At 35.2% G+C, this 26,590-nt stretch overlaps 1 protein-coding gene across 2 annotated transcripts in view; it reads left to right on the plus strand.

Annotated features, from left to right (window-relative positions):
* The window catches only part of LOC141390682 (uncharacterized), a 70,820-nt gene that overhangs the window by 14,178 nt on the left and 30,052 nt on the right, over positions 1-26,590 (plus strand). For both annotated transcript variants that reach the window (XM_073963625.1, XM_073963626.1), the window contains 2 exons: positions 16,891-16,975; positions 17,044-17,341. In XM_073963625.1, the coding sequence (XP_073819726.1) occupies positions 16,891-16,975; positions 17,044-17,341 (383 nt within the window). The remainder of the gene's footprint in view (positions 1-16,890; positions 16,976-17,043; positions 17,342-26,590) is intronic.

Below are 26,590 nucleotides of genomic sequence, written 5' to 3' on the forward strand. Positions count from 1 at the left end.
TGCCGTACTGGGGTACCTCCCTCACAAAACTTCAAAATAGTTGTTTAAATGCAGTTTAAGGTCTATCTGAGGATCATTAGAAATTTTTACTGAAGGTATTCCTTGTGTTTAGATCGGTGTTATGTTTTTCGTGGGCAAGTCCATATTTCCCGACATAAGTGTCAAAAGATGAAAATTATACTGTGGCGAACTGAAATGACTGGTGGGCGCAATATCTTTTAAAATGAATGACTCCCAAAATAAGATCTACTCCCAAAATGAACTATGTCGGTCCAGTCCGTTTCTCCATACCTCCTCCGCATATTTTGTTTGCAAGTTCATACGTCAAAAATGGCTACAAATTTCTGAAAATCTCCTAATACATAGTTTTTGGGTTTAAGTATTTTGGCTGTGTAGCTGCTTTTCGATCTTTCTATAGATGAAAGTTTTAATTCACACAGGCTCAGGGTATATTCCTGTCCGCAAAGTTGAAGGTACTACCCAAAATACATTGAAAATGAAATTCATTGTAATTTTGAAATATTGGAAATAATATCTAATAAATCAATATATGTATATAATGTGGAAAAATGTTTGTACGTTTGTTTGTTTGAAGATTATGGACTCAAAAACCGCTGATCTTCCTGAAATTTTCAGAGTATGGCCTGAAAGTAACATAGGCTATAAAATTTTCTGAAATTCCGCGTTGATCCGGAAGAATAGCATAAGAATCGGAGGTACCTCCAAAAATTTAGATTTTTTATGCAAATATCAATAGAATGGTAACAGATAATGTCTCCAAATTTTGGATGTGTGCAGGCATTTGGTGTAGAAATCAATGTGCCAAATTATATTGAAATCGGTTCAGATTTGGATATAGCGCCCATATATATTTTCGTTCGATTTCATGTATTTGATGCACCAAACACGACTTATATACCCGATTTTAATGAAAGTTGGAATAAGTGACGAAAATTGGCCTACAAAATATTTGTCAAAATATATTTTCCTTATTCGGGGTAGCAAAGCGCACCGGGTTCAGCAAGTAGATTATAAACATTGACCTCAAGCTCAATAATTTTGATTTTGTTAACATTCGAATGGTCGAACAAAACAAAATTCGACAGAAAAATCTTTTTGTCCAATAGACATTTACGACACTGCGGTGGAATAAAAATTATATCATAAAAAATGGTTGATATAGTTTTTCTATTGCAAATTTCAAACATAGTAAAGAATTTGTAATCGTTATGAATTTCAAAATAGTTCATTATAAAAACGTGTTAGAGAAAATATACAAACACTGTTGAATTGTTCTTATAAAAAATTTCAAAAACAAAATATCGCAAAAATTTTATTTGTGGATGTTTTTTGTAAGCCAAAGTATTGGACGTAATATGTTACAAACGTTCAATAAATACAAATAAACGTTTTGTTCTGAACTCAGTAACACTTAGTCAGCCTAAAGTTCCGATTAAACGCTTAAACAACACCTGAAAACTTAACAAGAACTATGCATAAAATTGATCAAAAAACTTAACTTGTTCATTATTTTTGTATTTTCAAATATGTTGGATAATAAGTATACCAATGTAGTTAAATAATTATCTGTAATACATACAACTACTTTACATATTTCTTGAACAATTTAAAACAGTTTAAAATTTTACTCAAAAATTTAAAAATGTGTAACATAAGCTAATATACTATGGGAACTAAAATCATTTGGGAACTTAACTTGTTCATTATTTTTGTATTTTCAAATATGTTGGATAATAAGTATACCAATGTAGTTAAATAATTATCTGTAATACATACAACTACTTTACATATTTCTTGAACAATTTAAAACAGTTTAAAATTTTACTCAAAAATTTAAAAATGTGTAACATAAGCTAATATACTATGGGAACTAAAATCATTTCGGGGGGGGCCCGGGCACCCCGGGCCCCCACCCCCCTGGCTACGTCGGTGCTCTCCTTTGAAGTCTAGTCTTTTCATCTCTATTTTAATTACAAATTCCATGTCCAGAATATTTTTGATCCAGTTGATCCTTCATTTTTGTTGCAAGCAAAAGTAATGTTCTATGGAATTATTATTGGACATTTAACGTCTTTGATATAAGCCCTACAAGCCTTCTGTCAAAAGATCTACTGGTCTTCTCACAAAAATCTACTGATCTTCTCATCTCGTCTTTTGTGAGATGTCATCTTTGTCTTCTATTAAAGGACCTGTTGGACTCCTATGAAGCACATTGTGGTCGCCATGGGAAATCTTACTGACATAAAAGAGAAGTAAACGTCTGGGGGTAGAAAATTGATGTTGGGAATGAAAGCGCCTATTGAATATATTTAAAAACTCCAAAGGACCCATAGCAGAAGTTTCTGAGTTATGACGTAAAGATGAAATGTTTTCAGATATATGGAATGAATAATCGTTTGTAGACTATTTTGTGCTTTTAGCTCAGTTCCTTCCATGTCCTTCTTGTTCTTGAACTGAAAAATAAACACAAGATCAGATTTTCTTCATGAAAAAAATCTACGGAAATGTTCCTCCGAAATTATTGGTAATGATTTCGAGTCGATCGGACAAAAATTAGCTGAGATATGAGCGTTAAAAAGAGATTTGTATGTATCATCGAAGTTTGAAACGCGGTTTCCTCAAAATTACATTTTGGAATGTAGGGCCCACTATAGCTCGAAAATGGATAATCCGATCTTCATATGTTTTTGTGGGATTATTATACATATTAAAAGTTTGTACTTAAGCGAGAGACTTTTTAAAAAAATGCGTAAAAACTATCCATTTTTTTAGTTAAAATCTAAATGTTGTTCTTAATGATCCCACAAAAAATATACTGATCGGTTTATTCGTTTTCGAGCTACAGTGGGTACCGCAAACTGCTTTAGTAAAAACAGTGTTTAGTAGGCGGCCATTTGTCAGGAAACTGTGCAATTATTTTCAACAAAAAAAAAAAAATCAATCGAAAAGTAGCTGGTAGTGTGATCTATCAGAAAATTTAATTTTTCGTGCTCAATAAGTGGCCATAACCCCTAAACTTTCAAATATTTGTTGTCCTTTTTATGACCAAAAACCTAATTTTATTGAAGCCAAAAATTGAAATGTCGCATTTTCTGTCCACCATTTCCGTAAAATCTAATATTTTTACAAAATCGATCGATGAATGACTAGATTTTGATGTCCTTGTTAAGCCCACACAAAATATATGACAATCGAATTATTAGTTTTCGAGCTAGAGTACGCACCGCAAAACGCTTTAATAATAAAATATAATTTTAAAAAAATTAAGTTTCAGTGTTTTATTTAGAAATGCACTTAAAACTAGAAAATAATTTGTCGCTTAGCCTCAATAAATATATTCTTTCTCATGATGGAATCTCTCAAATAAAAGCTTGCCGTTTAACTTTGCCACCATTTATAATTTAAATGCAAGCGTTTTATTTGAGAGATTCCATCATGAGAAAGAATATATTTATTGAGGCTAAGCGACAAATTATTTTCTAGTTTTAAGTGCATTTCTAAATAAAACACTGAAACTTAATTTTTTTAAAATTATATTTTATTTTTAACTTTATAGTAAATACATTTTTTTGACCACTTAGAACAAAATTACAGTCAATTTAGGCCGACAATTAAGATAAAAACCTTAAAATGCCTGAAATCGTGTAGTACCGTTATATAAAGGCTATACCAAAACCTGGACTTATGTCCATAATTTTTGGTGGGGAAGTTTCTGTACATTTGGGGACTCCAAATGCCAAGTTCGGTCTCAAAATGAAGATAAAATCCTCATAATACTTGAAATCGGGTGGTACCGCTATAAGGGGGCTTTATCAAAACCTGGACCTATGTCAACAATTTTTGGTGGAGAAGTTTCTGTACCATTGGGGACTCCAAATGCCAAGTTCGGTCTCAAAATGAAGATAAAATCCTCATAATACTTGAAATCGGGTGGTACCGCTATAAGGGGGCTATACCAAAACCTGCACCTATGTTCACAATTTTTTGTGGGGAAATGTCTGTATCATTGGAAATGCCAAATGACAGCTAATTCGGGCAAAAATGGAGATAAAATCCTTAAAATACCTGAAATCGGGTGGTACCGCTATATGGAGAATGTAGGACAAATTGGGCCCATATTCATGTATTGTCATCCAAATCTGAAAAGTGTGCAAAGTTTCAGTTCGATTGGTCAACTGCAACTGTGTGGAAAATGAGTTACAAGAGTTGAAATGCAAGTTAAATAAAACACCGTTAAAACACTGTGAAATGGACCAAACTTTGTTTTAGTTTCATATTCCTGTATTGTCATCCAAATCTGAAAAGTGTGCAAAGTTTTAGTCCGATTTGTCAACTGCAACTGCGTCAAAATTGAGTTACCAGATTTGAAATGCAATTTAAATAAAACACCGTTAAAACACTATAAAATGGGCCAATATTGGTTTTGATTCCATGTGTGCAAAGTTTCAGTTCAACTGCAACTGTGTTAAAAATAAGTTAACAGATTTGAACTAAACGGACCAAAGCATGTTAAATAAAACACTGTAAAAACACTTGAAATCGGGTGGAGCCGTAATATGGGGACTATACCAACACCTGGACCTATGTCACAATTTTTGGTGAAGACATTTCTGTACCACTGGGATTTCCAAATGCCAAGTTACACGTAATTCAGTATAAAAATTAAGATAAAATCCTTAAAACACTTGAAATCGGGCGGTACCGCTATATGGGGGCTATACCAAAACCTGGACCTATGTCCATAATTTTTAATGGGTACGTTTCTGTACCATGGAAACACTAGTTGTCAAAAACAGCCAATACGGGCCTTAAATCGAGTGGTACCGCTGGATGGGAGCTACAGGAAAAAATGGACCCATATTGGTTTTGGTTTCATATTCATGTATTGTCATCCAAATCTGAAAAGTGTACAAAGTTTTAGTTCGATTGGTCAACTACAGCTGTGCGAAAAATGAGTTACCAGATTTAAAAAGAAAATTAGATAAAAAACTGTAAAACAGTGTAAAAATGGACCAATATTGGTTTTGATTTCATATTCAAGTATTGTCATCCATATCTGAAAAGTGTGCAAAGTTTTAGTTCGCTTGGTCAATTACAACTGTGTTAAAAATGAGTTACCAGACTGGAAAAGTATGTAAAATTGAACACTGTACAACACTGTAAAAATTGCCAATATTGGTTTTGATTTCATATTCATGTATTGTCATCCAAATCTGAAAAGTTTGCAAAGTTTTAGTTCGATTGGTTAACTGCAGCCGTTTTAAAAACCAGTTACCAGATTTGAAAAGGGGGTTAAGTTAGACACCGTAAAAACACTGTAAGAATGGACCAATATTGGTTTTGATTTCATATTCATGTATTGTCATCCAAATCTGAAATGTGTGCAAATTTTAAGTTCGATTGGTCAACTGCAACTGTGTGAAAAATGAATTACCAGATTTGAAAAGCAAAATACCGGAAATCGGGTGGTACCGTTATATGGGGACTATAGGAAAAAATGGACCCTTATTGATTTTGGTTTCATATTCACGTATTGTCATCTAAATCTGAAAAGTGTGCAAAGTTTTACTTCGATTGGTCAACTGCAACCGTTTTAAAAACCAGTTACCAGATTTGAAAAGGGGGTTAAGTTAGACACCGTAAAAACACTGTAAAAATGAACCAATATTGGTTTTGATTTCATATTCATGCATTGTCATCCAAATCTGAAATGTGTGCAAATTTTAAGTTCGATTGGTCAACTGCAACTGTATGAAAAATTAGTTACCAGATTTGAAAAGCAAATTAGATAAAACACTGTAAAACAGTGTAAAAATGGACCAATATCGGTTTTGATTTCATATTCGTGTATTGTCTTCCAAACCTGAAAAGTGTGCAAAGTTTTAGTTCGATTGGTCAACTGCAACCGTGTTAAAAATGAGTTACCAAATTTGAACTAAACACACACCAAGGCAAGTTAAATAAAACACTGTAATAAAAACAGGGTTTCATAGACGGCCATTTTCACAGAACTTCTAAATATTTTTCCACAAATATTTCAGAAAGCAGATTAAGTTATGCTCTTTCAGATGAAGGGAAAAATCATGAAAATAGGTTTTTATTTATTATTATTCTTACCTTTAGGCTCTCGAAGAATTCTAAATTGTTGGCTTATAGCCGTTTTTAAACCTGGTCATGAACTGCTTATAATTTTTACTGCATCCCAGCAAAAAGTTAGCATCCGCGGATACAGTTGAATCACTACAAGTGTACAGTACATTTGCCGTTGGAGTACATCTTTTCCTATGAATTCACTTATGAATTTTACAAGAGAGCGCGCAGCTAGGATGCACTCCATTTTGCTTCTACAGCACACAGCTAGGATGCACTCCGTTTTCGATCCAAATCACAACTTTTTATGTAGTCTTTTGGATTGAATTTAAAAGCACTGTTCGGATTGTGTTTTTAATCAATCCAAAGATGCAGTCAAAATGCAAGCTACTGCGAAATATCCCAGAATAAATAAAATTCATTTATTATTTGTGTAAAACAAGAATACAAAGAACTTTATTTTATAAACATAAATTAAAAAAGTTTCCATTAAATTCAATCACAATTCAGTGTTCTTCCTCCGTTCTCCATTTAATCCAAGCGCAATTGATTTTGCTTCGTCATCCTAAAGGGATTTTTTGTTGCCTTCCCATCACTACTCCAACTCCACTCCATTAAAAATTTCCGTCTCGTAAATTACCACAAAAATGTTTGCAATCTTAATTTTTTATACCCTACACCACTATGTGGTAAGGGGTATTATGTGTTAGTGCATTTGTATGTAACATACAAAAGGAAGCGAGATAGACCCATAGTTCCTTCTAGGGATATACATAGAATCACTTTCTGAGTCGATTTATGCATGTCCGTCCGTCCGTCCGTCCGTTCGCAACATACAGGTCGCATTTGTTGACCGATTTCGCTGAAAATTGGGGAATACCATTTTTTTAGCCGTCGGAAGATCAAGTTCGAAGATGGGCTATATCGGTCCAAGTTTTGGTATAGCCCCCATATAACGGTACCTCCCGATTTAAGGTATTTTAAGGATCTTAGCCGCATTTGTTGCTCAAACCAGCTGAAATTTTACATTTGATGTTCCCAATGGCCGCGAAATTGCTCCACTAAAAATTGTCAAGATAGGTCCACGGTTCGGTATAGTCCCCATATAACGATACCTCCCGATTTAAGGTATTTTATGGATCTTAGCCACATTTTTTGCCCAAACTAGATGAAATTTTACATTTGAGGTTCTCAATGGCCGCGAAATTGCTCCACTAAAAATTGTCAAGATAGGTCCACGGTTCGGTATAGTCCCCATATAACGATACCTCCCGATTTAAGGTATTTTAGGGATCTTAGCCACATTTTTTTTTGAACTAGCTGAAATTTTACATATGTGGTTCCCAGTGGCCACGAAATTTCGCCACTTAAATTGAGCCAAATTATATCGAAATCGGTTCAGATTTGGATATAGCTCCCATATATATGTTCGCCCGATTTCACGTATTTGCTGCACCAAACACGCTATATACGTCCGATTTTGATGAAATTTGGAATGTTTGACTGAATTCGGTCTAGAAATAAGTGTGCCAAATTATATCGAAATCGGTTCCGATTTGGATATAGCTCCCATATATATTTTCGGCCGATTTCACGTATTTTCTGTACCAAACACGCTATATATTTCCGATTTCGATGAAATTTGGAATGTGTGACCGAATTCAGTCTAGAAATAAATGTGCCAAATTATATCAAAATCGGATAAGATCTGGATATAGCTCCGATTTATATTTTACATATTCACAGTGGTGTAGGGTATTATATAGTCGGCCCCGCCCGACTTTGATCCTTTCCTTACTGGTTTTATTTTATAACAAATTCTTCGAAATATATTCACACTTGTTTCTCTTTTGATGAAATTATGTCGGCAGCGACGGGTAGGGATCAACCAACTGTTTTTGTTTTGTAGGGATATTTAAAGCAACTGCTTATAAAATGTATCGAACGGAGTGCATTTTTCATAACTCTGTTGGACTGCGTCGAAAGATGTTGTGAAATCATAACACCAATTGCACAACTTCCAATTTTTTTTTGGGTTGTAGTCATTTTGATTTGTATTTTCACTTAGTCTTGTGTCAGACTATGAATATTTTCATGAGAATGTTTTGAACTTATGGGTAAGAAGGGAGAAAGGGAACTCCTTCACCAAAAAGTTAAAAATTGTTCATGTTATATTTTCAATGTCTGGCACATGAGATATTTTCTCACAAAAAAAGTTCCTCCCATAATATTTTCGTGCTTGTATTTTGTTGCTGTTTCCCAAAGTAAGATTTAGAAGAAATAATATAGATATGGATTTTACTTCATACTTATCTTCTGAAAATAAGTACTATATTCGCACGGATGTCCTTTCTAAAGAATATGTTAGAAGAACCAATAGATTAGCCGACCCGGAGTCGGAGTCGTGAAAAAAATTAGTCTGGAGTCGGAGTCGACCCAAAAATACCTCGACTCCGAAACCCTGGTTATAACAAACTAAACCCTTCAACACGAGTTGACTAAAAGTATGATGGAAAAGTTTGTTTCCTATTTTTTATGAAAGTACTAAGCTCTTCCGCTACGTCAAGGCTTATTCCTACCCAGCAAAATTTGATTTCATGGCATCTGTTGCATTGGTTAAAACGAAGCCGTGAAAGATCCGATCTTTTCATCAACATTTGAACCCATTCAATCGATCCAATAGAGATGAATTTTGTGTTTTTATTTATACACATTTTTGTACCCTATACCACAATGTGGAAAAGGGTATTATAAGTTTGTTTTGGTAAAAATTCATGTAACACCGCGAAATATTCGTCGGAGACCCCCAATGTGGTATACCATTCTTCATATCTCGACGAGATAAAGCGATTTTGAGATGTGTGTCCGTCCGTCAGTCCGTCCGTCCGTCCGTCCGTCCGTCCGTCCGTCCGTCTGTCCATTATAAATTGTAAACACGCTCCAGGCCGCAATTATGGACCGATCGTCACGAAGTTTTGTATGGAGGTCGGTTTCAGATCAGAATAGATCCCTATTCTTATTGGTGATGATCGTGAAATATCTAGCGGGTGAAATGGACCAAAAACATAATATTTATCCAATTTTCTAGCAGCTCTGTAGGTCTCAATAATAGTCCGATCAACGCGTAATTTTAAATAAGGTAAGAGTATATCACAAAGGAGAAGCTTGCAACTTGAGATGGCGATCGGATAATATTTAGAGGGTTAAATGGACCAAAACTTTTGTGTGAAAATTGTGAAAAATTTTAATATACAGCTTATATATTAATTCCTGGAAGTGACATTCCGGACAAGTGAGATATACTTGAAAGTGGAACGCTTGACCTTTCAATTGATGCCAATTATGTTGGTGTACATGATCAGACAACAGAGTTACAGCCTAATATATCCCGTTATTTGTTTGTAGTGCAATAATAAACTCGCTAGAAGTCGCAATTATACATCAATAGCCACGAAATTTTGCACCGGGTAAGAGTATAGGTCGAAAAAGATGCCTAAAATTTTGAATGATGATCTGATATTCTTTAGCGGGTGAAATGGACCATTACTTTTGTATGAAAAATATAAAAATTTTATTTTTGGTCGATATTTTAATTCCTTGAGGACATATATATTTCGCAAAGTAGCCTACATATGGAAAAAAACTACTGACCTTTCCTCTGATGTAAATTGCAGTGTTTGCTAGATAACGGGCCTACTGCCTAATATATAATGGGTTCTGTGTAGAGAACCAAATTTTTATCCCATGCTACATATTGTCTCTCCAAAAGTTTATGTAACACCACCAAATATTCGTCCTAGACCCCTTATTTGGTATGCCAAAATTCATATCTCGACGAGATAAAGCGATTTAGCGATGTGTGTCCGTCCATTAAAAATTGTAAACAAGCTTAAGGCCGCAATTATGGACCGATTGTAACGAAATGGACCAAAAACAAAATTTTAACCAATTTTGTAGCGGCTCTTTAGGTCAAAATAATAACCCGCAAATTTTTAAACAAAGTTTGAGCTTATGATGAAGAAGAAACGTACAAACCAACGTGAAGATCAGATAATACTTAGCGGGTTAAATGGACTGAAACTTTTGGGTGAAATTGGTAAAAATTTCAATAACGTAGCGGTTAAACAACGGACGTAGTACTATATAAGTGGGTTTCATTACATTTAACGTGAACTAAATTTTCCTTTCCTGCTACAAAAATGTCTTTGCTTTTGCTGGATAACTTTTTGGTTTTGGTCATAAGTATTATACATTAAATCTCTGATATTTGATAATTAAATTTTCACAATCATTGAAAAGAAGTTCCGTGGTGAGCGATTGTCCAGGGATAGTGGTATAGGGTGTCCCATGGTCGGCTCCTCCGACTATAGACTTTTCTTACTTGTTTTAAATATATAAGATTAATTATTTATAATTCGGGGACTCGAAATCACAACCAACATTGTTAAAACTCTCGTCGTAATGATAATGACATTGCAAAGGGTTGGTGAAAATGACATGCCAAGGCATTGGTGGAAATGACATGTCAAAGCATTGGTGAAAATTACATGTCAAAGCATTGGTGTAAATGACATGCTTTGGATCAACAATATAGCATATGTTGGGGTCCACGCTCATATAAAATTCATCGACGAAGATGCTAAAAAGATGACATGCCATATCACTTGCACCCATGATTAAATGGCATGTTTCGCATCGAACATTTTACTGGGTAGTAGAAGTGGAATATTCTAACTGAAGAATATCACTTTCTTCTAAATATGTTTTAATACCAATGAGACGACGATGTTTTCTATATTTTCATAATCTGAAATACCATGTTACAGTCATTCCATTTGGTTTTTTAAATACATAAAATAGGGAGGTACCTTCGTACCAAAATATAAGCATATATTGATGAGTGAACACGGTGTGCCTTAACTAAATTTAAGTAAACGGTGATTACACCTGGGAAGTTTTTGCGGTTTCTACAATGTTCATATATGAGATCAAATTTTATAAGGAGACGATACAGTCAGTAAATTGTCAAAATTTGCACTTCTATATGTCAAAAATTGTAATACCTACGAAAACGTCATAAAGGACAATCTTGTAGAGAATTTTCACTGCTACAACATTTTCCTTAATCCCATTTCGATAGGACTTGCGGTTTCCAAGCAAAATCGTGAAAACTTAAAAAAGCCCTACAAATGTGAACTTTGGCCGCGATTTATTTGAAAATCCCTCCGGCGATTTTTTGTTTTTTTGATTTTTCTTGATTTATAGTTAGACGAAATTTACAACATCTGGTCTCCAGCTTCACCCCAGTAAATGAAAGACTTGCTACAATACGGATAAAAGCGAAATTCGTCAACATTAGCTTTATCTGCGCTCATGCTCCAACCGAAGACAAGGACGTACAGACCAAAGATATAATCTACAAGCGCTTAGAACAAACATATGACCGTTGTCCTGCCAATTACAATAAAATTATTCTAGGCGATTTTAATGCCTAAATTGGAAAAGAGAATATCTTTGGCCCAACAGTCGGGAAATTCAGTCTCCATAGTGAAACATCGAACAATGGAAGTTAGCAGTTTCAGATTTAAGCATCTCGATATTCATAAGGGCACCTTGCTGTCTCTATATCAATGAACAAGAAATCAAATTGATCACGTTGTGATAGACGGAAGAAATTCATCTAGCGTGTTGGATGTGCCATCGTTCCGAGGAGCCAACGTAGATTCGGATCACCACCTTGTTGCAGCCAAGACGTAAAGAAAGGAGATAAGACTCTAACTATAGGGGCATAAGTCTTCTTCCTATTGCCTACAAAATAGTGTCAGAGATATTGTGCAAACGACTAAAGCCTATGGTCAACGAAATAATTGGACTATACCAATGCGGCTTTAGACCTGACAAGTCCACCATTGACCAGGTATTTACCCGGCGGCAAATCCTAGAGAAGACCCAAGAGATGCAGATCAACACCTTTTTGTCGATTATAAAGCAGCCTTCGACAGCCCCCTACATTCAAAGGTATTCCAAGCCATGTCTGAATTTGGTATCCCCGCAAAACTCATACGGCTTTGTAAAATGACTTTAACTGATACTTGATCCGCAGTTTAAATAGGAAAGAACCTCTCCGAACTGTTTTATACCAAAACAGGTTTCAGACAAGGAGACACCCTTTCGTGTGATCTCTTTAAGATACTGCTGGAAAAGGGCATACGAGACGCAAACGTTAAGAGAAATGGCACAATCTACACCAATAGCTAAATGTTACTTGCTTATGCTGACGATATATACATCATAGGACGATCAGTGAAAGAAGTAACTGATACCTTTGTGAAGATCGAAGGAGAATCTGCATAAGCATAACCTATTTCTTGGATCCAAACACGACTAATGTTTTTATCTGTCAAAAACAAAGTGACAATCAAAAGTGACAGATATTACCAAAATATATATAATACATGGGCACCAACAAAACACAAATAATGTGAAAATATCATTATGAGACCTCGTATATGACGTTTATAATTTGTCATAAATATATGACATTACTGACATTCACAGCTTGTTTGACCATAAATCATTTTACGGATTACTTCTGCTTAGAATCAGTCCTTCATCCCTTTAATGGTAAAATAAAATTTCAACAGTAATGAGATCATGTCTCTAAATTTCCAACAAATGTCTAAAACGACTACAGTGTGCCGGTTATAAATCATTGAGTTGACAGATTTATTTTAAAAACATTTAATATATTAACCCGTTCGTGCTGGGATTTGCAGACACAACCTATAAATTTGAAAAACGCAGAAGAGTAACTTATTTATATTAATGTATGAATATAAAGAACATAATTCTTTTCTATACATTTTTTTTGTTGCGTCATCTGTCATTCACACGTCTTATTAACTTTTAAAGGGATACAATGAAAAGAATAACAATTATTTTCTTAAATCTTAGTAACAACTATAAATAAACGGAATGCAATCTTGTTCATACATAACTCAGATTATTATATGAAAAGAATACGATACGAGGATTAACAAGGAAAAAATCATTAAATTCGGCAGGGCCGAAACTTTATACCCTCCAACACAAAATATTCTACATTAAGATAAAATAATAAGTGGCTTTTTCACTCCACAATTTGAGGTGGAGAAGTTTTTCTACCACTTGCCTATGGAAACAATTAAGAAGGTATCAGTGAACTGTGCTGACCAAAAAAAAAAAAAAAAATAACAAAACATTTTTAGTAACCAAATTTCATTATAAAGGACTCGAAATATTAAATTAGTTTTAGAGTTAACTTGCACAATAGCCATTTTAGTATGTGCCGGAAGGGCCACATATTTCATTATTTCCATTATTTCAGGCTCAGAAAAAAATGGTACCGATGTAAATGAGGTCGCCGGAACAGCCTACTGAAAAAAGAATCAAAACGATGCTAGAGGAGATCTTAAACTTCATTTTTTCTAGGGAGGTACCCGAAGGAGTGGACCGATATTGTCCATATTCCAACCTGATACATGACTGGATGAAATAATACGATGTGCAAAGTCTTCACCAATCAGAAACTCCCTGTGAGAATTATCTTGCGGATTTTCCATTTTGTTTGGTGCCGTCATGGTTTCTTGGAACTTTTATACCAATATCTAAGAAAGTATGGACTTGCCCAAGAAAACAATTATATCGTCGTAAAGGGAGCCGCAATGCGGACTTACTGAAAAAAATAACAAAACGATCCGAGAGGAGCTCTTCACTTTATCCGAATTTTGTGTGTGAGGTACCCGAAGGAGTGGACCGATATAGTCCATATTCGAACCCCATATATATCTGGAAGGAATAATACGATGTGCGAAGTTTGGACCGGATGGAGTAGACCGATATGGCCCATTTTTATACCTTATACCAATGTGGAAAAGGGTATTATAAGTTTGTTTTGGTAAAAATTCATGTAACACCGTGAAATATTCGTCGGAGAACCCCAATGTGGTATACCAATCTTCATATCTCGACGAGATAAAGCGATTTTGAGACGTGTGTCCGCCCGTCCGTCTGTCCATTATAAATTGTAAACACGCTCCAGGCCGCAATTACAGACCGATCGTCACGAAATTTTGTATGGGGGTCGGGTTCAGATCAGAATAGATCCCTATTCTTATTGGTGATGATCGTGAAATATTTAGCGGGTGAAATGGACCAAAAACCTAATATTTATCCAATTTTCTAGCGGCTATGTAGGTCTCAATAATAGTCCGACCAAATAAGGTAAGTGTATATCACAATGGAGAAGCTTGCAATTTGAGATGGCGATCCGATAATATTTAGAGGGTTAAATAGACCAAAACTTTTGTGTGAAAATTGTGAAAATAAACAGCTTATATCTTAATTCCTGGAAGTGACATTCCGGACAAGTGAGATATACTTGAAAGTGGAAAGCTTGACCTTTCAATTGATGCCAATTATGTTGGTGTGCATGATCAGATAACAGAGTTACAGCCTAATATATTCCGTTATTTGTTTGTAGTGTAATAATAAACTCGCTAGAAGTCGCAATTATACATCAATAGTCACGAAATTTTGCACCGGGTAATAGTATAGGTCGAAAAAGATGCCTACAATTTTGAATGATGATCTGATATTCTTTAGCGGGTGAAATGGACCATTACTTTTGTATGAAAAATATAAAAATTTTATTTTTGGTCGATATTTTAATTCCTTGAGGACATATATATTTCGCAGAGTAGCGAAACTACTGACTTTTCCTCTGATGTAAATTGCAATAAAGTGTTTGCTAGATAACGGGCCTACTGCCTAATATATAATGGGTGCTGTGTAGAGAAACATTTTTATCCCATGCTACATATTTACTCTCCAAAAGTGTATGTAACACCACGAAATATTCGTCCTAGGCCCCTTATTTGGTATGCCAAAATTCATATCTCGACGAGATAAAGCGATTTAGCGATGTGTGTCCGTCCATTAAAAATTGTAAACAAGCTTAAGGCCGTAATTATGGACCGATTGTAACGATTTTTTTAAGGAGGTTTGGTTCGGGCCAGAATAGAAATGATTAGTTTTTGGTGATGTTCAGGGGATGAAATGGACCAAAAACAAAATTTTAACCAATTTTGTAGCGGCTCTGTAGGCCAAAATAATAACCCGCAAACTTTCAAAAATCCTCAGTTAAAACTATTTGCATAAGATTAACTTAAAAATGTTGCATAGTGTTATGTTCAACTTTTGTGAGCGAGGTAGCCGAAGTTGTTGTTCAATATAGACCTTTTGGAACTTTATGTAAATTTGAAGGAAATTGTACCCTTGCACAAGTATATATCCTTCCAACCGTACATCATTTTCGAAAACCGTCTACATAGAATAACACTTTCGGGAACCTCTCTCACAAAAGTTCAAAATTTTCGCCAACCCGGATACTCGTAATTTAGAATTTTTGCTTTTCTCTGTTAGCACTTTTGCGTCATTATCTCAAGTAATATAGACTTGCACCAGAAAATTTGAACCGTCTCTATTGGATTGCAAGGACAAACATCGTAAAAAATCGAAACAATTTGAGACATGTCTTTAAACTGCATTTTTGGGAACATTTTGGAAAATTTATTTGAGACGTGCCCCAAAGATGGGTCGACGTACCTCATATTCGATCCTAATCTTTGTCTCGATGTGCAAAATGTGGACCAATTCAGTAACATCCTTCGTGAGTTAACTTGGGTTCCATTTAACAGAAAAAACTTGTGGAAAGCATATTGACACGGCCCCAACTCGAACTTGATCTAAGTTTGGATAACATTTTACAAAGTCCAGAGTTCGTGCGCAACAACTGGTCTGGCCATGGCTAAATCGACTCCTGATTATTTCGATGAGGCACATTAGTATAAAGGCTGAGGGTTAACTCTCGAACTGATAAACTGAACTGGTCCAAACTCTGCAGATCGTTTAATTTTTGCCCCAATCAATTTCGAAGATGGGCCATATCGCTACAAAAGTTTTTCGCTAAAATTGTGAGCATGTTAACTCTCGAAGATAGTAACCGATGTGATCCAAACTGTTCACATCATAATGTGACAGTATTAGGTTTGTGCCAAATAAGAGCATTCTTTAGATTACGATTACTTATTCGTACACGATTTTACTTCAGATGACGGTTTCAATGCGCGGTCTGATTTACAACTCAACTAACCCACCTGCTATTCTCTCGTATTTATACTCGCTCACATAGACTGTTCTAGAATCTTCAGTGTAGGATTATCTAAAATGTTCTGACGCACATAAGGTATCTCCTTTGCTTTTAACCACTTTCAGATAGTGTTGAAATTTGATTAGCGGGTAGTCGTTGTCGATATGACTACCAGACTATATTTTATGCTGGTGGAAGCCAATTTTTCTAGAGATAAGGGCTTCCAAATGTTCCAATATTTAGAGCCACTCCTACAAAAAGATTTTGGTAGTATTTTTTAACTTTAACTTTATTCCCTATACTGCTTTCTATAGTGGCTGGAGTGTTCGAAAAACTCCGCTCAGGTGGTTTTCGTGGATACTGTTTTCATGGGGTCTGTCAGTGAAATAATTAGACCAACTGTTTATTATAGCAACCACCAGATTTTGTGATCTTAAATTGGATAAATCGATATATTTTCATTGACCACAACTTTTAGGTTTAGAGATTCAATGTGGAATTGAAAGATATTTACCAACATTTATACATATATCCTTATAATATACAGACACCATTCTTTGCTAACCTAACCCTCCTTCAATATTTTACAGTGAAACCGGATCCAAATTGGTTACAAATAATGAAATTTACAGTGAGCCCTATCGACTATCCGTAACATTTAAAAAACCATCAAAGGTAGACAAAAAAATCGAATATTCAAATATGGATGATAAAAATTTAAATTATTATATATTATTTCTTAGATATTTTTATTGAATAATAAGGATTTACCAGAGACTATTACACCAAGACCGCGCTACTCAATTACCGAAGAAAATCTGCAGCTGAATTTGGAATTTACCATTATACCCACCATCAATGATAAGAGCCTTGACGGATTAGATTCAACTGTAACAAATTGTCGCAACTCAAATCATGCCGAACTCTATGGAAACAAAACATTTTTATATCACAGCTATACGGCGTGTATTACTGATTGTTTATATGTGCAACAGGCAAAAATATGTGGATGTATAAATCTCTATCATTTTATACCAAATGGTAAGATTATGGTTAAAATTTGTCTAAATGGTTATCAAATAAATTGGTGACAGATTTCCAAATGCGTCATTCTTTTACGCTGCTTTTCCATTTCGGAAAATGAAACTGATCTCTGTCTTATGGCTTACATACAACTAGATTGATCAAAATTGTGCCTCATCGAGATTATGATTTTAGAACCCCAACCGAATCCGGTTCAAAGAATTTGGTTTTGATTTAGTGGCTGGTACGCAAGATAACTCGTAAAGGGTGTAAACGATTTGGGCTTAAATGGTATAATGATACATTTTCCTACCGATTGGAATTTCATTTTAAGTATGGTGCACCAAAAAATTGTTGCTGCCATATCTCTTGCCGCTGCGAAATATGTTGTTACGAATGTAACTGGTTGAATTAAGTAAATTTAGATGAATTTCTGCTAATTTAAGAATTTGAATTTTAGCGTAAATTTTCATTAAGCTTTTAGTGGTTTTTATATCAAATTTACAACAACAATTACTGTGTAGAATTCCAATCACTACTTTTCAATGTTTGTTTTGCTATTGTTCTTGTTGTACGCTGTCAGTGCTCTCTCTCCTTTCCTCTTATTTATTTTGACTATTCAGTTATGCTTCTACATTGTGACGTCATTTATTGTAAACCCTCCTACTCCCTTGTATTTATTACCACGGCCACATTAGTTATTTTTATTTACTCGTCATCCGGATTTGTTTGAACATTTAAGAACCTCCCATATGAAGAATGCCAAAAAGTCTATGCATACACAGTCGAGTATAAATACGGGTGCGTAGCAGATGGGGAGTTGAGTTGTAATTCTGATCATGACTGTCAATCTATATATATAAAATTGAAATTTGTTTGTCTGTTTGTTTGTTTGTTCGTTTGTTTGTGCCTTATAGACTCGAAAACCGCTGAACAGTTTTTACTGAAATGTTTAGGGTACATTGCTACATGGCCTGGAATGAAAATAGGCTATATCATTTTTTGAAATTTCGCGTTGATCTGGAGATATAGCATCAAAACCGGAGGTACCTCCAAAAAAATTAGATTTTGTATGCAAATATCTTTAGAACTATTACAGATACAATCTCCAAATTTTGTATGTGTGGCGGAATTTAATGTAGAAATAAATTTACCAAATTATATTCAAATCGATTCAGATTTGGATATAGCTCCCACATATATATATTTCCGGCCGATTTCCTTATTTTATGTACCAAATATGCTATTTATGTCCAATTTCAATAAAATTTGGAATGTGTGACGGAACTTGGTCTGGAAATAAACGTGCCAAAATATATCAAAATCTGTTCAGATTTGGATATAGCTCCCATACACATATATTTTCGGCCGACTTCCTTATATTATGTACCAAAGGCGCTATATATGTCCAATTTCGCTGAAATTTAGAATGTGTGACGGATATTGGCCTAGAAATATATGTGCCAATTTATATCGAAATCGGTTCAGATTTGGATATAGCTCCTATATATATTTTCGGCCGATTTCATGTATTTGAGGCACCAAACACGCTGTTTATATCCAATTTCAATAAAATTTGAAACGTGTGACTGAACTTGGTCTAGAAATACATGTGTCAAATTATACCGAAATCGGTTCAGATTTGGATGTAGCTCCCATATATATTTTCTGCCGATTTTCCGCATTTGATGCACCAAACACGCTATATATGTCCAAATTCGCTGAAATTTGGAATGTGTTACAGAACTTGGTCTAGAAATAAATGTGCCAAATTATATCGAAATCGGTACAGATTTGGACATAGCTCCCATATATATTTTCTTCCGATTTTCCGCATTTGATGCATAAAACACGCTATATATGTCCAAATTCGCTAAAATTTGGAATGTGTTACAAAACTAGGTCTAGAAATAAATGTGCCAAATTATATCGAAATCCGTTCAGATTTGGATATAGCTCCCATATATATTTTCGGCCGATATTCCATATTTGATGCACCAAACACGTTATATATGTTCACATTCGCTGAAATTTGGAGGGTCTGACGGAATTTGTTCTAGAAATAAATGTGCTAAATTATATCGAGGCCGGTTCAGATTTGAATATAGCTCCCATATATATTTTCGGCCGATTTCCTGCATTTTATGCATCAAACACGCTATATGTGCCCAATGTTGTTGAAATTTGGGATGTCTGACGGAATTTGTTCCAAAAATAAATGTACCAAATTATATCGAGACCGGTTCAGTTTTTTACACACTATATATGTCCAATTTCACTGAAATTTGGACGGAATTCGTTCTAGAATTCGGTTAAGATTTGAATATAGCTCCCATATATATTTTCGGCAGATTTTCTGTATTTTATGCACAAAACGCGCTTTGTATGTTCAATTTCAATGAAATTGGGAATGTGAGACGGGATTTGGTCTAAAAATAAATTTGACAAATTGTATCGAGATCGGTTCATATAGGAACATAGCTCCCATATATATTTTCGGTCGATTTCATGTTTTTGTTACGTATGTTAAATTTCAATGAAATTTTGAAGACTTAGCAGTCAGTAGAAGTCATCATTATTTACACAAGTACTTATAGTTGGGAAGGAATTGACCAAGTCTACATCTATTAAGTATCATATCTTTGAGAGACTTCTTAAGATTTATGTTTTATTATGATATATATAAATCATTAGGAATACTTATAGGCGGAAAGGCTTTCGGAGGAGTGTTACCTCCTGAAACATACAAAAATACCATAGTAGCTCCATAACAACCCTGAAGCAGTATATAACGCCTTCATATCTCCTATATTTATTCGTTAAAATATAAAAACGTTAATATAATTATGCATTCCATTATATTTTATCGTAGTCGGGGCAGCAAAGCGCACCGGGTTCAGCTAGTGTAATATAAAGAGTAAAGCTGTGTGCTTACTAGTTACTAGAGTTAGCTGTGTGTTAGTAAAGTAATTTAATCTTGCGTAAATAAGTGAATGACGTCAAACATTTTCAAAAAGGTGCAGTTAAAAGGCATGTTTCGAATAATTTTGACATTTCCGAGCACTAATCCTTGAGTCCTCTTTTACGAAGATAATTATTTCGGGACAATAATTAAAAACCCTGCAGGCACCAACTGAAATAACGATAACTTAATAATTGACAAGTAAGAACCCAGCAAAAATCCTCATTTCAAACCTCCTTTCTCACCCATTATTTTAACAAGGGCATGTCGCGCGAAATATCTGGTAATTTTGTAACCACTGAAATAAGTAGATACTGAGTAGATTCTGACTACTTATTTCAGTCGTTACAAAATAACCAGATATTTCGCGCGACATGCCCTTGTTAAGATAATGGGTGGGAAAGGAGGTTTGTAATGAGGATTTTTGCTGGGAAAGTATCAGTCAGCTATGCCGACGGATATTTAACCTCAGCAAATACAATACTTCTAACGTGTATAGGTTGTTTTGAGTTTTTCTCAGAAAGTATGGATTTGCCCCCGAAAAACTTGTACCGTCTTAAATAGGGCCGCACACACAACATGTAGGAGGTTCCGAAAAGTCACTATTCGGACATAATTCGAGACTGTAAGAAATAATAACCCTTCTGCTAGGGTTATCTTACGCCGTCGTAACAGGGCCCGCTAGAATAACTTTTCGTAAAAAATGAAAACTATCCGAGACGAGTTGTTAAACTGTACTTTTCCCAAATTTTGTGTGCAAGGTTCCCGAAGGAGTGGGCCGACATATTTCACATTCCAACCTGATACATGACTGCATAAAATAATAAGATTTGAAAGCTTGGACCAATTAAAAACACCCGTGAAGGTTTCGTAGAGCTTTTAAGCCATTATCTCAGAAAGTATGGACTTGCCCCCCGAAATTGTAGCGTCGAAAAGGGAAACGTAAGTATAACCTGTTTAGAAAAATTTCAAAACGATCCGAGAGGTGCTGTTAATCTACAACAAAACAAAAAAACATTTTTCCACAACATCCCATACGGGACAAGGGAGACTTCTCTCATATCAATGAGTGCACCCCGATTCATATTTAGCTCAATGATATGGGACCTACTGTTTATCGCCGAGTCCGAACGGCGTGTCTTAAGACACCACTTATGGGGAAGTTTTTCAAGGCTGAAATACTCAGGAAATGTCGCCAACATTACTGAGGTGTATTTTGCCACCGTTGAAAATTTTTGATGTTGCCTGGCCCGGGAATCGAACCCACGACCTTCTGCGTGCAAGGCGGGCGTGCATACCATTGCACCACGGTACACTTTCACCAAATTTTGTGTGCGAGGTACTCGAAGGAGTGGCTTGATATATTCTATATTCGAACCCGATCTACAGTCTGTCGCAAAAGTTAGTATACACCGTTGAAACCAAAATGTATTAGGGATAAAAAGCAGAATAACTTATTGAAAACAACAACCAATTAGTTTTATTTGAGAGACACGAAGGTAATAACAATTAAAAGTGCGCAATATTTGCATACATTAGCAAATGTACGGTTCGAATCCAAAAAAGACCAAAATTTATATCGCAAAAGTTAGTATACAGCGGAGAATCCCCGTGGAACTGTTTAAAAAATTCTTGATATGTTTGAACAAAATAAAACTAAATCTGTACTTAAGATCATAAAGAGTATATTAATTGGTTTTAATGGCAGTTATAGTACTTATAGTGACAAGTCCAAGGTACACTAGATCGTAAAATCCACTAAAATTGGTCATCTACAAATAAAACAACTGTAGCGACAAAATTCCGGGTGTTATGTCCTGTTTATGAATTCTAAAGCCATGGAATGCTCAGAAAAGCTCTAAAGTTTCAATATGGGGTGATCTTGATCGAGTTTCGACTTGTCCTTTTTGAAGAAACGGGAACTTCTTGAAGGAAACCCATACTTTTGAGGCCGTTGTACTTTTGAAACATGTAATAATCCTTAATCCTTACACATAGGGACTTTCCTTTTGTGTTAATTTTCTCACAAATTATGTCCCTTTTCACATTCCCACCAAAAAAAAATAGTAGGAGAACCTCAAGTTCTGGTGTAAGCCCCACAGTGATACTCCACCACCACAGAAGGATATGATAGCTAATTTAAAATTTTAATACAGAGCTTTCTCTGCTGTTATAACGCATGGATTATGCAAAAACGTTCTGAAAAGCTGTGTTCGCTTCACTTAGGACCAAAATACAACTAAATGGATCAGTTAGAAGTAGTTCATTAGACATTAGTTGTACATTACACACTAGGGACCCGAGAAGCATGTCCGATACTGCTAAAAGGCCGGTAGGACAGTATAACTGTAGGGCCTACAACGGACCTTGAAGTTCTCCTACTATTTACTTTTGGTGGGAATATGAAAAGGGGCAACATTTGTGAGAAAATTAACTCAAAAGGAAAGTCCTTATGTGTAAGGAGTAAGGATTATTACATGTTTCAAAAGGACAATGGCCTCGAAAGTATGGGTTTCCTTCAAGAAATTCCCGTTTTTTCAAACAGTAAAAGTCGAAACTCGATCAAGATCACCCCATATTGAAACTTTAGAGCTTTTCTGAGAATTTCATGGCTTTAGAATTCATAAACAGGACATAACACCCTGAATTTTGTCGCTATAGTTGTTGTATTTGTAGATGACCAATTTTTGTGGATTTTACGATACAGTGTTCGTTGGACTTGTCACTATAAGTACTATAACTGCCATAAACAAAAATTAATATACTCTTTATGATCTTAAGTACAGATTTAGTTTCATTTTGTTCAAAAATATCAAGCCTTTTTTACACAGTTCCACGAGGATTCTCCGTTGTATATTAACTTTTGCGACATAAATTTTGGTCTTTTTGGGATTCGAACCGTGCATTTGTTAATGTATGCAAGTATTGCGCATTTTTAATTGTTATTACGGAAGACAACCTTCTTGTCTATCAAATAAAACTAATTGTTTGTTGTTTTCAATAAGTAATAGTGATATTTATCCCTAATACATTTTGGTTTCAACCAGGGTTTCGGAGTCGGAGTCTACGAGTCGGAGTCAAGCAATTTTGCTGGAGTCGGAGTCTGAGTCGAAAAAAATAACTCGACTCCGACTCCGGGCAAAAGTTTTTCCACGTTATAGAAGTATAACAAAAAATTTAGAACAAGAACATTTTTTTAAAAATCATTTTTTTTTTTAAAAGAAATGTAGAAGATAACATATGTGCAAACGGTATATTATACTAAGTTAAGCGACGATTCACAGGATATTTACTATCCTCTGAAGTGTAGTCTATTCATCCCTATTTTGTCGATCTAATTGATTCTTTAGCGTTTGCAAACAAAAGTAATGCTCTATGACAATCGAATTAAGATTGGACCTGTAACCTCTTTCGTCAGAAATCTTACTGCTCCTCTCACAAAAGGTCTATTGGTATTCTCATCCAGTTTTTTATAAGAAGTCATCCTTGTCTTCTATTAAAGACAGTGTGGTCTCTATGGGAAATCTTACTGAATACCCTGTGGCACAAAATGGAATTCAAGATCTAGGGGTGGAAAAATTCCTTTTCGGAATGAAAGCCCCAATTGAGAACCCCAACGGATCCCATAGCTGAAATTTCTGACTTATGACATAATGAATTTTTTCATTGACCCCCATCCATCATTGAGAAAATATCGTTATATCTCAGTTTGGATACATTGTTTCATCATTTTTAGATGACATGTTTTCAGTGAGGAACCTTTCTTTCTATATACTCGATGAGGGCTTTAGATGTAGACATTCAAATAACCGGATCTGTTCGCCAGGAACAGATATAGTCCGAGTTTTCTACACAATCACATACGAAATTCAATGAAATATTTTATCATAGTTTTCATGAGAAGGATCGGGTAAAAGTGATAAAGAAGTGTAAACATGACAATATCGATTTCTTGTCCTAGTGGACCGACCCTACATACAATTTTCCTAGCAACATTTTTGTAGAATATTTTCATGCACGAAATCTCATCGTGTGCTAATTTTTCAGTTCCCGAAAACTTCCATCTGCCTACGTGCTGGGTAGAATACACACTATATCTCAAATATTTCCACACCAATGTTCAAAATGTGTATAAATTTCAGAAAAAAGTAGAATGTATAAATACACTCTGCAACACGAAAATTATTAACCATATTCTGACACAGGAGTTTGAAAGAACACCAAAAATGAGAAGACACGTGTCTCGCCGTTTTTCCCTATCTCATCAACTTTCGCGGTTATAGGCCTCCAAAGGTTTGAGGCTTTGATGTAAAAAGGGTAATTAAGTCAGGACTATATCTTCCAAACCGTTAGGAAATTTTAATTTGACTCAGAGGCTAAGTTGTAGCTCTTGTCTTAAAGAACAAAAATTGTGAACACATATAACCCACCAAACTTCATCTGCAAGGTAAAAATCGCCGTGGTCAAATTTCTTTTAAAATTTTTCTCAAGTTTTGTTATACAGCTATCAAACCGATCAAATTTGAAGCAAACAACCAACTACAAAAATGTACCTCAGATCTCAATAAACATCTTTCTAGAATATACGAACTCTGTAGAAACGGATCTTAAAGGTCAAAATAGCAAAACAATTGCGATTTTTATCCTCTTTTCTAGGATTCTGCTTCATAGATATCAAACCGTTCAAAATTCAAGAAAACTATCAACCACAATAGTATAGCAAAGGCATCAATAAACAACTTTCTGGAACATGCGAAATGTCTATGAACAGTTCTTAATGGTAAAAATAGCAAAAATCTTTTGAAAATATCCAATTTTTTACTTTTTTCTCCGATTCTGGTCAAAGAATCTTCATTTGTTCTAGAAACTTGTTTGTTAAAATCTAAGGTACATTTTTGTGGTTGACGGTATCCTTAATTTTTGGGCGGTTGCGTATCTTTGGACCAGAGTCGTAGAAAAAAGTATAAAAATTGGATATTTTCAAAAGATTTTTGCTATTTTCACCATTAAGAACCGTTTATAGACATTTCGGGTATTCCAGAAAGTTTTTTATTGAAGCCTTTGCTAAACTATTTTGGTTGATTGTTTTCTTGAATTTTGAACGGTTTAATATCTATGGAGCAGAATCCTAGAAAATAGGATAAAAATCGCATTTGTTTTGCTATTTTTACCATAAAGATACGTTTCTACAGAGTTCGTATATTCTAGAATGATGTTTATTGAGATCTGAGGTACATTTTTATACCCTACACCACTATGTGGTAAGGGGTATTATGTGTTAGTGCATTTGTATGTAACATACAAAAGGAAGCGAGATAGACCCATAGTTCCTTCTAGGGATATACATAGAATCACTTTCTGAGTCGATTTATGCATGTCCGTCCGTCCGTCCGTCCGTTCGCAACATACAGGTCGCATTTGTTAACCGATTTCGCTGAAAATTGGGGAATACCATTTTTTTAGCCGTCGGAAGATCAAGTTCGAAGATGGGCTATATAGACCGAATTAGTTATAATATTACCGATTTTCGGTATTTTGAGGATTCTAGCTAAAATTTTTAACCGAATTAGGAGTTATTTGACATTAAAGGCTCAAAAACTGTCAACATAGGACCATTTTTATACCCTCAGCCTTTAGGCTAAAGAGGGTATTTACACTTTGATACGACCAAAAATGTGCCTCATCGAAATAATGGTTTTAGACCCCAAGTATGTTTGTACGATATCCGTTTCAGACAATTTTGAGTAGATCTAGCAATGTCCGTCCGTCTGTCTGTCTGTCCGTCTGTCTGGCTGGCTGGTGCGCACGATAACTCTCGAACGGATCAATCGATTCGGTTCAAATTTTGGGTATAGAAATATTTTGTCCAGATTCGATTTAAGTTCGAAGATGGGCCATATAGTTCCACTCCTTCAGGTACCTCCCCACTAATGTTCAAAAATTGTCGCAAAACTTGGGCGCACGATAACTCTTGTACGGAATAACCGATTTGGTCCATACTTTGCACATCGTGTAATTTCTACCAAACTTAGATGAGGTTCCAATATGGACTCAATCGGTCCACTCCTTCGGGTACCTCCCACACAAATTTCCGGAAAAGTACAGTTTAGGACCTGGTCTCCAATCGCTTTGATTTTTGTTTACGCAAGTTGTATTCGCTGTCCTCTATACGACGCTGTAAGTTTCATTAGGGGCAAGTCCATACTTCCTGAGAAAATAGCCTGAAAGTTACAAAAAACCCTATGACACCGTGTATAGTGGTTGGAGCGCAAGATAACTCTCGAACGGATCTGCCGATTCGGTCA

The sequence above is a fragment of the Musca autumnalis genome, unplaced genomic scaffold (assembly GCF_047663935.1).
Source record: "Musca autumnalis isolate F117 unplaced genomic scaffold, ASM4766393v1 scaffold_1, whole genome shotgun sequence".
Lineage (NCBI taxonomy): Eukaryota > Metazoa > Arthropoda > Insecta > Diptera > Muscidae > Musca > Musca autumnalis.